Source organism: Morone saxatilis, unplaced genomic scaffold (genome assembly GCF_004916995.1).
Source record: "Morone saxatilis isolate NCDOM2014 unplaced genomic scaffold, NCSU_SB_2.0 Contig10, whole genome shotgun sequence".
NCBI lineage: Eukaryota > Metazoa > Chordata > Actinopteri > Moronidae > Morone > Morone saxatilis.
The window spans coordinates 8,955,622-8,969,981 of record NW_023339652.1 but is presented as its reverse complement, the minus strand read 5'-3'; the positions used below and the strand labels follow the sequence as shown (position 1 = coordinate 8,969,981).

The following is a 14,360-nucleotide window of genomic DNA, read 5'->3' as shown; positions in this document are numbered from 1 at the left end:
ACACACACACACACACACAGAGAGAGAGAAAGACAAAGAAAAAGACAAAGCTAGGCATACTCACAAATAAACACTGAACACAAGTATAGTGGGGTTTTTTTTGGTTTTGACTCTGCAGAATCAGAATAGACTGCCGCCATGGAAATACTAGTCAGAGTGGGCAAGAAACAAACAAAATTATGAATTTTTGACCACATGAACAAGCAGACTCAGACCTCTGTGTGGTTCAAACATCCATGAAAACCCCTGTTTTGTGGCACAAAATGGTGGAAATGGAAATTTCTTATGTAATTCCAGCATTTAAATAGCATATCAAAACTGCCTCTGGCATAGGAAGGTATTTCATTAGGATTGAGCTGCTGTTTCCTACCTCGCCCCGTCTTTCTGTTGTTGTTTTTTTCCCCCTCCTTCTCTTTTGAATACTTTCTGTTTTTTGGATTTTTCTTGACAACTGTATAAGTCTCTGTGACAGGGATAGTTCTGGTTCTATTTTTCTCTTCTTCTAACCTACATCTAAGACAATGTGATGCAATAAATTGACAGAATGACTGGTTTATAAACAGACTATTTTGCAGTCTGCTAGGTTGACCATGTGTCTAAGAATGCAAATTACAAACTGATTCTTCTGATTCATTTCTGGAAATAAATTCCTCTTAAAACCATTCCATCTTTCAATTCATTCCTCTTCATGCATCTGCCTATTTCTCTCACTTTCTCTGTAGTCCTTCTGCACCTGCATCCTCCTGACTGGTCTCCACACTGAAAAGAAAATCTGCTGGAAAAACTAAATAATCACATTTCTTCTCTCTCTTTCCTCCTCTTTTTCCTCCTGAAGTCTTCCTCTGTGTCCTCTGCCTCCTGGCAGCACTGCTGCCAGCAGCCTCCTCCTGCCCTCCTCCCTGTCTTTGCTACTCAGATGGCCTAGTGGACTGCGGAGGCCGGGGTCTCTCGTCTCTGCCTCCCCTTCACATCCTGCCTCCGGGGAGCCGCTCCCTCCTGCTAGCCAACAACAAGCTTGCCTTGCTGGGAGCCTCTGCCTTCGCTAACCTCTCCTCTCTGGAGGTCTGTCGCCCATTGTTTACTGTTGTAGTGAAAGTTTTGAGTATGTTGTATGTGTTGTTTCGTTGTCGTTTACAGTAGCGTGTGCAGTGTTTTACGCACTGCCTCACACACTGAATTACCCCCAGGACAATAAGTGATGCAGTAGGGTGGGTGTCAGACTGAGCCAACTTCAAACAACCTATGCTCTTAGTCTGGAAACTTGAGAAAAGTTGACATTTTCAAAATTTTGCAGGGCTACTCACCATTAGCATATTGTGTGCACAGCACAGCCAAGTTGGTATTTCAAATATAAGAGCAAAAAATGATGGATAGTTACTGCACCTGCCAGAAAGTCTTGATAAATACAACCTTATTAGTTACAACCTCTGGCTGCTGTCTTATATATTATTACTGTTTGTTATTTAACACATCAGATACAATTGATTAGGTCAATGCTTAATGAACAGTAAAACTGTATTCATCAGACTCCATTCACAATTATTTCCTTCAAGAAAACACACAGTACTTTTTATCACCATATATGATATATATCAGGGCTCTACCTTTTTCACCATTTTTAAGTAATTCAACTTAAATCATGTAAGTGTCTAAAATGCTGATATGTATGGGAATAAAAATGTTTTTTTGTGTGTGTATTTTAGGAGCTGGACCTCTCTAATAACTACCTGGATAATTTACCAGCAGGATTATTCAGAGATATGTCCAACTTGACAAAACTGACTCTGCACAACAACTCACTAACAGTAATGGACAGAGAACTCTTCCAGGTAGGCACTGTAGATAATATATAACACCATACTCGCTACAGTCTACAGTATAGCAGTACTTCATTCATAAAATATTTCCCACTCCCCCCCCCCACACACACTCTTGTTTGTCTGTCATATACTGTGTGAGATCAGTCAATCAAAAACAAAAATGCTGATACCACTACTGGTACACTGTTTCATCTCCTGGGTGAGGCTCTACAGACTCTGTTTAGGAGCGGAGCCAACCCGAGCAGATATACATGACTGGGCTTCTGTCCAGGTGGTAAATTAATAATAAACTATTTGCTCAACACTTTCATCCACTTTTATCTGAACCAAAGCAGTCTGCAGGATGAGCTTGTGTCATGACTTCACTTGGGACCCTAAATTGAACAAGATTAGCCCATCAGGAGATGCAAGTAGTGCCTCTTGGCAACTGTGAAAAAAGCCAATAATACTAATATGGGTTTTGGGAGAAGTGAATTGTACAGTACTGTAATGTCTGAGCAAATATGGATACACAAAGAGCTTGTTTGGATGTTTCTACAGGGTTTGGGGGGTCTTCAGAGTCTGGATCTGTCCCTGAACGGTCTGTCGTCTGTTCCTCTGGGGCTACTGGATGAGCTGCAGAGCCTCAGGTAGACATCAACAAACACACTGTACACTGACATGGTTAAATAAATGTGCTCTTGCAGACTCCCAGAGCAACATTTGCGCAACATTATCACCATCCTCCAGAGAGGATGTCAAAGGTCAGGATCAAATCAATATAATAATATGGATATTAACAAGAATGTTTCTCCAATATCAATATACAGTATATCACAGCATGGCAAATGTATGCAAAATTACGTATCACATTATTAAATTGATGTTCAGTTGATTGATGTGTTCAGTGTTTTTACAGTACAGGATGGCAATTTTAAATCAGTGCTACACAGGTAAACTCCTCTCTTTAACTAGAATTAGGAGAATAAATTACTTTTATTCTAATTATTTCATAGGTGGCTCTCTCTAGCGGGTAACAGGCTTCAGGGTTTGGAAAGGGCAGCGTTTGAGCCGCTTGCCAACCTACAACACCTGGAACTGGGACACAACCCCTGGGAATGTGACTGCAACCTCCGCGATTTCAAACACTGGATGGAGTGGTTGCTGTACAGAGGTAGATGTTTGATTTCTGTTAGATGAGCTTTGAAAGGGTGTGTTTGATTTCAATCTGGGGATAGGACAAGAGGGCAAAGGAGTCATGAAGCGATGGGCAGAAACTAGAGAATGTGAGTTCCCCCTTACAGATAGGTGTGTGTTTCTATTTATTCCTGCCTGAGCTTCTAGCAACATAACTGCATGTGTGTGTGAATGCACATTACCACGCTCATTGTGTGTACCACGTGTCTCTGCAGGCTGTTAATACATCAGATAACCACAGCTGCTCTCCGCTCTCTCTTCATGTGTAAAATCTACATTCACCTCAGCGCCTCGGGCCTCAGCTGCCCCGCTAATGAAGCATCTCTTCTCTTTTCTGCTCCATTCTCCTATTTGCTTCATTCTGCTCTCTTCTGCTTTGCTGGGCTCTACTCTCTCCAGCTCAGCTCACTACACTTCAGACGGAGACTGACACACGGCGGACATGATAATTTAATAATCATCAGAGCAGCAGAGAAAATTTACAAGGAGACATTTCGTCGTTGAACATGAAAGCATGACAGTAGTTGTTAAAAGGGTAGATGATGCACGATATGTGCTATAGAAAGTAAGACAAAGCACCGAACAAGTGTGAAATGCTTGGTGACAGCAGCCCGTGTTGACTTCTGTCTCCTGCAAACCACTTCGAGCATACACACAGCTGGGATATTCGGAGATATTTGGAGAGCGAGCTCTGTTTGCAGAGGGGATTCTTTAGTCACACGCCGAGATAAAACCATCTGGGGGCTAAATACCACTTTCCTCATTCTGTCTTTCTACTATCCTCCTCCTTTATCTCATTGTTTCTGTTGCTTTACGTATCTGACGGCGATCAAAAACCTTCCAACGCACGACCACGAGACGAGTACTATGTGTGGAGACAAATGCAGCATGTGATGATAACAAAGTAGAGCCCCCACCCTCCTGCCGCCTGTGGGAATTAGTGACTCAGATATTTCCCTCTTCCACACATACACTAGAACTCTGCTGAAGCTAGGCATGTCATCTCATGAATTATAGAAGGGCTTATTTGAGGCTATCTCCAACTTAGTGTAGAGGGCACAGCAAACTCTGTGTGTGTGTTAAGTGATGTATGACTCATCCTAGTGTTGGTTCAACCACCCCCCTCTCCATCTTTGCCTCTCTCTCAGTTAATTGGTAGTGCTTTGCAGGCATAAGGCATTTTATAAATGACCTCTCCCTGCCCTCCTGTCTCTGCACCTCTTTCTCTCTCCGTCAGGGGGTAAGGTGGACGCGGTGGAGTGCACGCTGCCGAAGGATCTGCGTGGGCGAGACATCCGTGGGGTTCCAGTGGAAATGTTCAACTACTGCCTCCAACTTGAAGATGAGAACGGAGGTGGAGGAGGTGAGGGTTCCCGTTCTGGACAAGGAGGCGGTCCTCCCTGCAGCAGGAACGCACTTAGCCCCAGTGGGGCAACACCAATTTCTGACAACAGCAACACTGGGGATGACTCCTCTTCAAACACGGGAGGTGGAGGAGGCGGGGAGGCCCCGGCAGATTGCGTCCGGGCCCGTTACCGGCCAGTGAGTGTGCGCCGCGCCATCGGCACCGTGGTGATTGCTGGTGTGGTGTGCGGCATTGTTTGCATCATGATGGTGGCAGCCGCGGCTTACGGCTGCATCTACGCCTCGCTGATGGCCAAGTACCAGAGAGAGTTGAAGAAGAGGCAGCCACTGATGGGAGATGGAGAGGCAGACGGGGACGATAGGGAGGAGAAACAGATCTCCTCTGTGGCCTAGGGGAGTGACGGGACGTGGGAGGGGTGGCTTGTCAAAGAGTGAAGGTTTCGAAGGGGCGAAAATTAAAAGGGCTCGAAGAGGAGAGAGATGGAAGAGCTTGTTTTATGCACAGTGAAAGTTATGGTACCTCTCCCTCTGACTCTCAAACTGACATCTTTCTCCCGCTGTTTGTCTTCCTTTCTTGGCCCTCTTTCTATTTTTAACCTTCTCCCTCTCTGTCCCTCTCTCTAACACACTCCCTCACATGCCTTATCTGTTCCCTGATTTTCTCCTCCATTTAGAGCCTTTACTCACTGCAGTATTTGTTACCAATCATCCCTCCAACTCGCCTACCAACCACCTACTGCTGCTCTTGGCTGCTGCTGAATTTACCGTTATACTGGCAGAGAGAAAAAATTATTTGATACTCTCTCTAGTATGAAACATATCATTTAAGCTGTTACAAGGTACGATCAGTCAGTATTTCTAAAACTGGATTGAATTTTCAGGGATATACAGTATATATGGTGTCGACTGGACCAACATTCACAACAATGAGAAGAATTTGTGGTATTAGGTAGTGCCCAGCTCTTGTTTTGTTTGCATCTTTCTCCTCCTCAACCTCTCAAAAGCCAATAGTTTCTCCAAAAAACCAGGACCCCAGTCGAGATCCCTTCACCCTTGTCCAGCCTAATGCTCCTCCTGCATTCCGTTGGACCTCAAAGTCTCAAAGAAACAGACAGTTATGGAAAGTTTGGGGGAAATGACAGCAACGTTGTGGATAAACATAAAGAGATGTCATTTCTATAGTCAACATCTACTGGGGATACATACAGATAATATGTTAATAGGAAATCAAACATTGTCTCCTGGGTCTTGTGTCTCCTGAGACTTGTTTACTAAGGAACAGGAAACCATTTGGATGGATAAAATGATCATTTATGGATTCAAATACATGAGGTCAGAGACAACGGTTAGATATTCTCCCCTATTTGAACTGGAACTGTTTCTCTCTGGATTTTCTCTGGACTTATAACATCTTCCAGGTGTCACAGACTGGAGCTGTGCAAGAGATTCTACAATGAATCTTATCCATATGGGGAACAAACCATTTTAACTGGAATTTGAATTTGCTGTATTTGTCACTTTTTCGCAGAATAAGGTTCTTGCTTACTTGATGCTTGTTCAATGATTATGGTCAGTATATGGTGAAAAAGCGATCAAACTAATTTTCTGGTATTTCTTGGACTATGCTTCAGGTTCAGAAAAGTGTTCACAACAATGCTGTGAGATTTAAAGGACCACAGACTTTGCTTGAAAGCAGATCTTCTTTGATTGGAGCTCATTTTCAGACTGATTTCACCCCTCAGAGGTGAATGTTTGCTACTATGGCATGGAAGCACTATCTCAGAGAACCCTGTCTCCTGGCAAGGACTACAGAAATTCATCTAAGGACTACAAACTTCAGACTCCTGCACTTTATTTCCCTACTCAGATCCTCTCTGGCTTCCCTCTCCCTCCTCCCTTCCCTCTCTTTCTTTCTAAAATGGACGATTTGCCCAGAGGGATTATTATGTACAAGGGATTAAACAAAAAGACGCTGCTATTTTTCCCCCTCCTCCTTCTCCTTCTCATCCCTTTATCTCTCCATCCATCTTTCCATCCAGTGCTATTTATGGAAAGTTTTTCACTCTTCCTTTAAGACCACCTCCTTTCTTTCCTTTTATCAATCCCTTCTCCCATACTGTTGTCCTTGTGTTGTTTCTGAAAGGTCAGCAATATGCAATGGAAGGGGTGTCACCATAACATGAAAATTTTGTTACTGCCAAAGAGCCCTTATGCTGTAAACTTAGTAATCATCACTTAATCGAGGAGTCTGTTTGATTCACATGCTTTGTCAGTGCATTCACAAAACAGGTTAGTTTGTTTGCTTTACATAGTCTTTTCATAAACATCTCTATTTGTGACCTGAATTATTTATGTAAGCTTTAACATTGTGTTGTCCTGTCTACATATCTAAAAAATCAGGCTTTCATTGCATATTGCTCCCCTACAGTAGAACAATTGTTCCCTCTCAATTTCCAATTGGCTGGAAATAAACTTATATTAATAGTGTGTTATCTTATACCTGGGTATAATGCAGATAAATATTATTATATTAGTCTCTAATATGGTGTGTTGGCCCAGCGATCCCCAAAATGTTTTTGAAGTAACTGTTTATTGTTTTTCTGTATCAATTCATGATGTACGTCTTTTGTTGTGTTGATGACTTCTATGTTTTGTTTTAAGTTTTAATATCTCTGTAATGTTTGTTTATTCGTCGTGTTCATTTATTTGTATTTAATAGTTGGTAACGTTTCTGCAAGAGGCATAGAGAGAGTTTGACCATTGAGAATAAAAAGGGCCCCATACTGCTGCCTCGTCTCTGAAATGTATCAGGGTGATTTATTTAGCGTAGAATCACATAGGCGACAGGTGAACTTATTGTTTAAATAGGATTTTATATTTTATTTAGTGCTTTAGAACTGCGTATATACATTTTTCATTATTTAAATATATATTATATATATATATTATTCATTATTTCAGAATAGCTAAATATGAATATAGAATATTATTGGTAAAAGACTAAGCTGGTGGGAATTAAAGAGGCAAAAAAAGTTATTATTTGATCCTTCAGTTCAGTAATGATCAAGTCTGATTTGCAAATTAAGTTAACAATGGTCACCTCACCGATGTAAAGAAATAGAGAAGTTAAGCTGGTCAAAATAATTTGGAGATGACATGTTTAAAAACGTAGCAAAGTAAAGCGATATTTTGAAGGGACTCTGGGGCAGTAATTGAAAAAAAGCAATGGTTAAACTCTGTCTATAAATGTAGAAACACTGTCCTCTCATCCCCTGGTCTGCAGGTCTTGTGTTGTTGGTAGCTAAGTATCTTAGCTAGCTGAAACATGTTCATATAGCCTGTGTGTGTAAAGCATAATAAATTCTAGTTTGTTACGTAAAACTGCAGCAGCCATGATGACTGAGGGCCTCAAAGAATACAGTGCCCAGAAATCTATGGTGTGTAGTGTTATTATGAAGATTGTTATTATGACAATGATGATATGATGATGATGAAGCATTTCCTGGTCAATATGCATTGATTTAAATAAAAACATATCACACTTATGTCAAATTTACATCCAGACCACTGACAAGATTTGACAACTATCTTTTCTTTCAAAATGATCAATAGCACAAAATAAAATAGATATTGACTGAGGTAGGAAATTTAGGTAAAAGATAATACCTTTACAGACTAGATCCTGGATATTTTACACATGCAATATTGGGTAATTACAGTAGCCTAACATTATCTATTTAATTTTTTTATTTTAATTGCCAGTTACACAACTTCAAAAAGTGTTTTTCATATATGGTTTTAAGTCAAATGGTGGGAAAAATATGTCTTTAAGAGTACAAATTACTTTTTTGGGTGAACAGAAAGCCTGAAAATATGATGTTGTGAGATATAGGTAGAAACTGAAGTGGAATAAATACACAGGGTCGAATGAGAATATAAATCAGTCATGATAACAGCTCCTCTATGCTGCATCCTATCTGACTTTCTCTGTCCGAAGCCCTCTATCTCCTCTCACCTTTCTGTATTTCTCATTTTCTCTCTCCTCTCTTTTATCTTGTCGCCATTTATCTTTCTGTCGCCTCTCCTCCCATAATTTTTTTAGTCTTCTCACCATTTCCCTCATCTCTGCCCTCTTTATCCTTTGCTCTGTTCGGTCTATTGTGAGTCTTTTTTCGCTTTTTCACCTCTGCATCGTACCTCCCTTTCTGCCTCATTTTTATCCTTATTCCCTGTTTCCTCTCCTCCTCCTCCATGTCAAATATCCTCTCTCTATCCTTTATTCTTTTCCTACTCAAGCGCTCTGTCATTTTTATTTACCTACTTATCTCTCGTTCTTCCAGTCTGCTTCTCTGTCAATAGGAGTGTATTAGGTTTTATTTACATACAGCCTGTCACTTCTGCCACAGAGATATACTAATCCATTGCTGAGCCTTAGAATAGTATAAACACAGTCTTTATTGTAGTCACTGTTGACTGATTTTGGATCAGCCTCTGAAATACCAAATCCTTGGCCTTCATCACAGGAGGAGAAATTAAATCTGCCACCAAATCAGCATTAAAGCTAAACACAAACTACAATGAAACACAGAGGGGGTAAATGACCAGTTTCTGTTCAGACAAACACTGACACTCAGTGGTCAGAAATTAAATTACAACCTTTAATAATAATTATACTATAATAATTATTATTTGCATTTAACAGGAACGACAATTTTCACCTATGAAACACAGCTCGGTTGCATAAGCTAGCAACTTTCTATTCTCTTTGTTTCTGATAATGTGAATGTCTGATGATATAATCTACAAAATGCTACAGTATTATTAGCAACATGCATTTGTGCAAACCAGCAGTGTAGATAGCTAGAAAGTCTTGTGTACTGTTTTTACAGTGGTCCATATTTTCGTGTAACAGAGCTGACCAGAGAATGTTTTCTGAGTTGGTTTTGCGTGCATTTTCAGGTTTTACAGTATATGGAAACTTGTTTTAACACTAGATCAAGGCATTTGTAATAAACACCATACACGTATAGTAGTCATGCCAAAGGTGAGTACTGTACAGCTTTATGATTGTATGTGTGTGTGCATCCCTTTGACAAGGCAGCTTTTGAATATCCTCCTTTGTTCAGAAGACAAACGTGACTTCGCTTACCCAGATGCAGCAAGAAATACAGTAGACAGAGGAAGTGAGCGAAATAAGGACTAAGAGAGAGAGAGAGTGACACGACAGGGGAAAGAGAGTAACGAGGGGAGGAGAAAGACAGAAAAAAAAGTGTAGGGAGGAGAAGGGAGACAGATCTGACAGCTTCGGAGGAGAGAGGCTAAGAAAAGAGAGATGTATGTGAGGGTTTAACAGGGCCAGGAAGAGTGTCAAAGGGTGAAACACGATGAGTAGTGTGCATGATTGTGTGTGTATTTTTTTTGTGAGGGTGTGTTAAAGAAAGTCAAAGAGCAAGTCTATAAAACATTGATACTGCTTTTCCTTCTATGTTGTTAAAGTGAAACTGCTGGTAGAAAAGCTGTTCCACATCCAGTAACGCAACGGGGAATAAAAACATATACAACCTTTTACCTCCAATAGTTGACCATTGTATGACCATCAACATACAAAAAAAGCCTCTTTACATTGATTAATATGACTGAAGATCCTTTTCATTTTTAATACAGTACGCTTACTTTCATGTAAATGCTGATTTTTGATGTAATAGTTACTGAATTTTCAAAAAAAAGTACAGTAGGCTATAGCAGAGCTGTGGATTTGACATACTGTGACGTTAATGTTCCCAAACAAGCAGAGAGAGAAAGAATGAAGCAAAATGGAGAAAAATATTATGACTTTATATTAATTAAAAAACTGTAAGAATGAGAGGCAATGAGATTACGAGACCAACAGAAACACGTCTATTTTGAACTCTTTCTCACTTCTCCCTGCTCTCCCTGTTTTCCATTTCCAAATATAACATGATTTTCACACCTGAGACAATTTCTACGAAAGCTGTGAAATACAGATAAGCACGGGTGTTTGTGTGTGTGTGTGTGTGTGTGTGTGTGTGTGTGAGTGTGTATGTGTAAGTGTGCATGGGGTGATTTTATGTCTGTTAGCATAATGAGACACCAAATGCATGCAGGTATAGACACACACACACACACACACACACACACACACATACATATGCTCTAAGGATGCAGCTCCAGAGAGCCTTGTCTCACCCAGATAATTATGACTGATGAGTGTGTCAGCCACAGATGGGCTTGCCAGGACAAAACACACGCTAACACGCACATCAGAAAGCCGTGAAACAAAGTCAGAGACTATGAACTGTAAGACAAAATGTTTCTGCGTGAAATACACACTGGAGCACAGACACACTCAAACACAGCTCAATAAACGTTATGGAGTCATCTGAAACATCTTTAAGAAAAGATACCGCACACATAATCATCAAGAGCCTCAGTGAAATTAGAGATTAGGAGCTATTGAAGAAACCACACACAACAAAGGTACAGTACTCTCCAGGCATCACAGGTAGATCTTCAAATTTCTATTTTATCAGTGCACTTTTAGGACTTAATGACGATAAATCACTAAATCACTGGAACATCTACTACATGGTCATTGTGGTAAGATTTTGTTTTCAAATAAATATTTTATTGGCAGCATATTCTTGTGTATATTATACTTAATTTTTCTTAGTTCAAAATAGTTTTATTATGTGTCTATGCATTCAATTAATCTTATATATATTAATCTTATGTATACTGATATCTTTAAAACAAGGTAATTTATTGTCATTAGCTTTTTATAATTTACTAATATCAGTATTGGCCTCAAAAATAGGTCAAGTTGGGTTCTATTCACAGCTCCTGTCTAAATTCTTTATCCCCTTGTGGAAATTGATTTACTTAGGGATCTTCACATCTTACACAAATTTCACACAGATCACAAAATCCTGTTGTCGTCGAAAGACCTTATCTTATCCAAAGCAACTTCCAGTCAGTGCAACAACAGAATAAGTTTAAGTGACTACTCAAATATAAATGTAAACAAGCTAAACTCACAACCAAAGTTTGCCCTTAATTTGTCTTGGAGTGAAATCCACAGCACGTCCATGGCAAAGGGTTACTGACAAATCAGCACATCAACAGCAAAATGCTGATTGGAAGGTGATGCTACCAGCAATCACCGTCAAATCAGCAAGTTCAAATGTCACCAACAAATCAGCCAGCCAATTTTACTGTGTGAAAACCGCAAGAAAAGACAGACAGGAAGAGGAGAAAAATAGCCAAGAATGAAGAGACAGAGGATACATTACATTACAAACAAGAGAAAAGAAAGAATGTAAAGAGAAGATTAAAAAGGAGAGAGAAAGAGAGAGGGAACTGTGGCATAAAATGTGTGTGAGAGAGTGTGTAATTAAATGGAAATTGTCATCCTACCTCCAGCGATGGCAGTTTTCTTGCCCACCGTAACAGTGACAGCAGTGGCAGCAATCACTATCCTCCCTGCTGGTACAGCAACACACACACAATTAGCAATAATTTACATTACTTTATCAACACATGCGTGAGGAAACATGGATGCATGCACATCACAAACAAACAAATGTTCCTTCCGAATACATAAACATGCATGAGTATATACATGCACAAGGACTGAAAAGGAAAATGTTCCCAGAAATATTCATTTTCTCACACACTGAATACATCATTTATAAGTCTGCCAACACTAACAGTGATAGTGACAGCTGAAGTGTTAGTACATATATGCCAAAATGTGTTTAAAAAATATGTGGGTGACAGATTGACTCAGTAAGTAATGTTTAATAAAGTCATGCATTCATCTTCTGTGTCTCTATTCACAGCCTTTATGCCAGCTGACGCCAACTGTCAGAAAGCCACAGATTCCAGCCACATTAACAGTTTAAGCATTATATAACACAGGGTATGAGAGCTAATCGACTATTACACTCAAAACAGAAGAACTGTGTGTCTCTTTACTACGTGTTTCCATGTGTCCCATGTTTCTATTTATGTTATTCACTCCTTTAAGACAAACCCGGTGATAAGGCGTGGGATTTCTTGCCACTGAATGTAATTTAAAACATAATTTAGTAACAGAATGACGGGTGTAATACAGCCAGCAAACTCAACAATTTTTAATAAGGATTAATCGAAGACAGAAGAGACACTGACTCAGCACAATGCAAATGAACCAGACACCTTACTGGCTCCCTAAGAGAGGAGAGGAGGTTCCCATACTCTGATGGCATGCTCATGCAGTGAGCGAAAGAAGACAGAGAGAGGAGGAGGAATGAGACAGAGAAGAAAAAAGAGAAACAGCGCAGATGTAGAAAAAGACAAACAGACTGTTAAAGGGAAGGGTAAAGAAACGGAAAACAGCACTCGTCATGCTTTGAAATTAGGGTGAGGAAGAACAGAATGAGGATGAATAAAAAGAGGAGACATGCCAAGTACAAGTAAAAGTTTTCCTCTACCCTCCTCCTCCTCATCCGCCTCCCTCCGTTTCCTCCCTCCCTCCTCCGCTTGGAGTTCCACCTCCTCTGCTCTGAAGGTGGCGCTATAGTCAGCCTCATAGTCCCTGAATATATCTGAACACAACAAACTATATCTAACATCAAGCTAAAACATATATAAGGGCATTTTTGTACATTTGTACTTTAATGGGGAGGTTTAAAAAGATGGCGGTATAATAAAATGTTTCGTTATATCAATGTGAATACAGCATGAAACATTTTTCACCATCTTAAAGTAGGACTTAGAAATAGAGTTTCAAACTTTAAAAGTGTGAATATCCTATAGTGTCCAGTATCTTTTATAGGTAAGATCAAAATTTTAATCATCCGTAGATTCAGTACACACATGCATACTTACTTTAAGTAAGTGTGAAAGTGGATATATACACACACCCTGTATTCTGTCATGAGGAAGGGCAGTATTATCAGCCCTACACTCATTGAACATGCTTTATTTGAACAAATTTACATTTAAGTCTGCACTGTGTCGAGCCTTTGTTGCTACCTAAAGCACTTTGTGTTAAATAAAGCACTATGAGCACTTACAATATACATTGTGTTCTAGCAGAGCTGAATAAGACAATTTAATCCAGAGGCAGTGAAGGGCAGGGCTCAAAATCCTTTCGTTTTTTTTATACTGACTTTCATCTCTCAACTAGATTTAAAGATGGAGTTAAGTGTTAGTATGATGTGATGATAAACATGATGACAGTAGCAGTTAACTTTGGAGCTGCAGATTATTCTTCACAACAGCAAAATTACCAGAATATGAACTATGGTGAAGAATAAACCTAAACAGAATATTAATCAAGAGTGAAATGACACAAAAAAACATTTTTCAAACCTGCACTGCATACAAACTACAAAAATACACAACTAGTAGACAAATAAACAGAAAGCAGCAGCTGTAGTGTGCAGGCTACAGAGAAATGAGCCTGTCACTGAGAGATTTCTGGCTCAACCTACTGAACATGGCTGAGAAAACTGCAAATAAAACAGTACAAAAAGTGTTTTGTGTGCCCTTGTGTGTGTGTATCTGTGTGTGTGTTTGTGTATGTGTTTGCTCAGTAAAGGTATGTCCTCTACCTCTAGTCTCCTGTCTGGGCATGTAGTATAGAAACTGTCCAGCTGGGTACTCAGCTGCTCTGCGATACCACACTGGGAAATGGTCCAAAGTGAACATATTCTCCTTGTCTGTGGAGGTCAGGAAAGACCTGGGGAGAGACAAAAATAAGCTGAAAGTAAAAAAAAACCTACTATCTATTGCCTAAACATTATGATAAAAGGAAAGGAGGAATAAGGAAAATGAGGATAGGATAAAGTGTTGAGTCAATTATGTTGAAAGGATGTGAAAAAACAGCACAGCAAAAAAAAAAAAAAACAGTGAGATAAAGTGGAAAATGAATAAAAGGGGAGGAGAATAAGAAAAAATAGAAGACTGAAAAAGTGACATATGTGAGTGAGTGAG

At 39.8% G+C, this 14,360-nt stretch overlaps 2 protein-coding genes across 2 annotated transcripts in view; one reads left to right on the top strand and one right to left on the bottom strand.

Moving 5' to 3' along the window:
- The window catches only part of lrtm2a (leucine-rich repeats and transmembrane domains 2a), a 26,215-nt gene extending 18,354 nt beyond the window's left edge, over positions 1-7,861 (top strand). The window contains exons 3-7 of the mRNA XM_035679650.1: positions 836-1,062; positions 1,704-1,829; positions 2,361-2,449; positions 2,816-2,973; positions 4,234-7,861. Of these exons, the coding sequence (XP_035535543.1) occupies positions 836-1,062; positions 1,704-1,829; positions 2,361-2,449; positions 2,816-2,973; positions 4,234-4,754 (1,121 nt within the window). The 3' untranslated portion in view covers positions 4,755-7,861. The remainder of the gene's footprint in view (positions 1-835; positions 1,063-1,703; positions 1,830-2,360; positions 2,450-2,815; positions 2,974-4,233) is intronic.
- Positions 7,862-11,257: 3,396 nt separating this feature from the next.
- The window catches only part of LOC118342295 (voltage-dependent calcium channel subunit alpha-2/delta-4-like), a 24,050-nt gene continuing 20,947 nt past the window's right edge, over positions 11,258-14,360 (bottom strand). Inside the window, exons 26-28 of the mRNA XM_035680790.1 lie at positions 13,979-14,106; positions 11,796-11,864; positions 11,258-11,277 (exon numbers count right to left, since the gene is read on the bottom strand). Coding sequence (XP_035536683.1) covers positions 11,258-11,277; positions 11,796-11,864; positions 13,979-14,106 — 217 coding nt within the window. The remainder of the gene's footprint in view (positions 11,278-11,795; positions 11,865-13,978; positions 14,107-14,360) is intronic.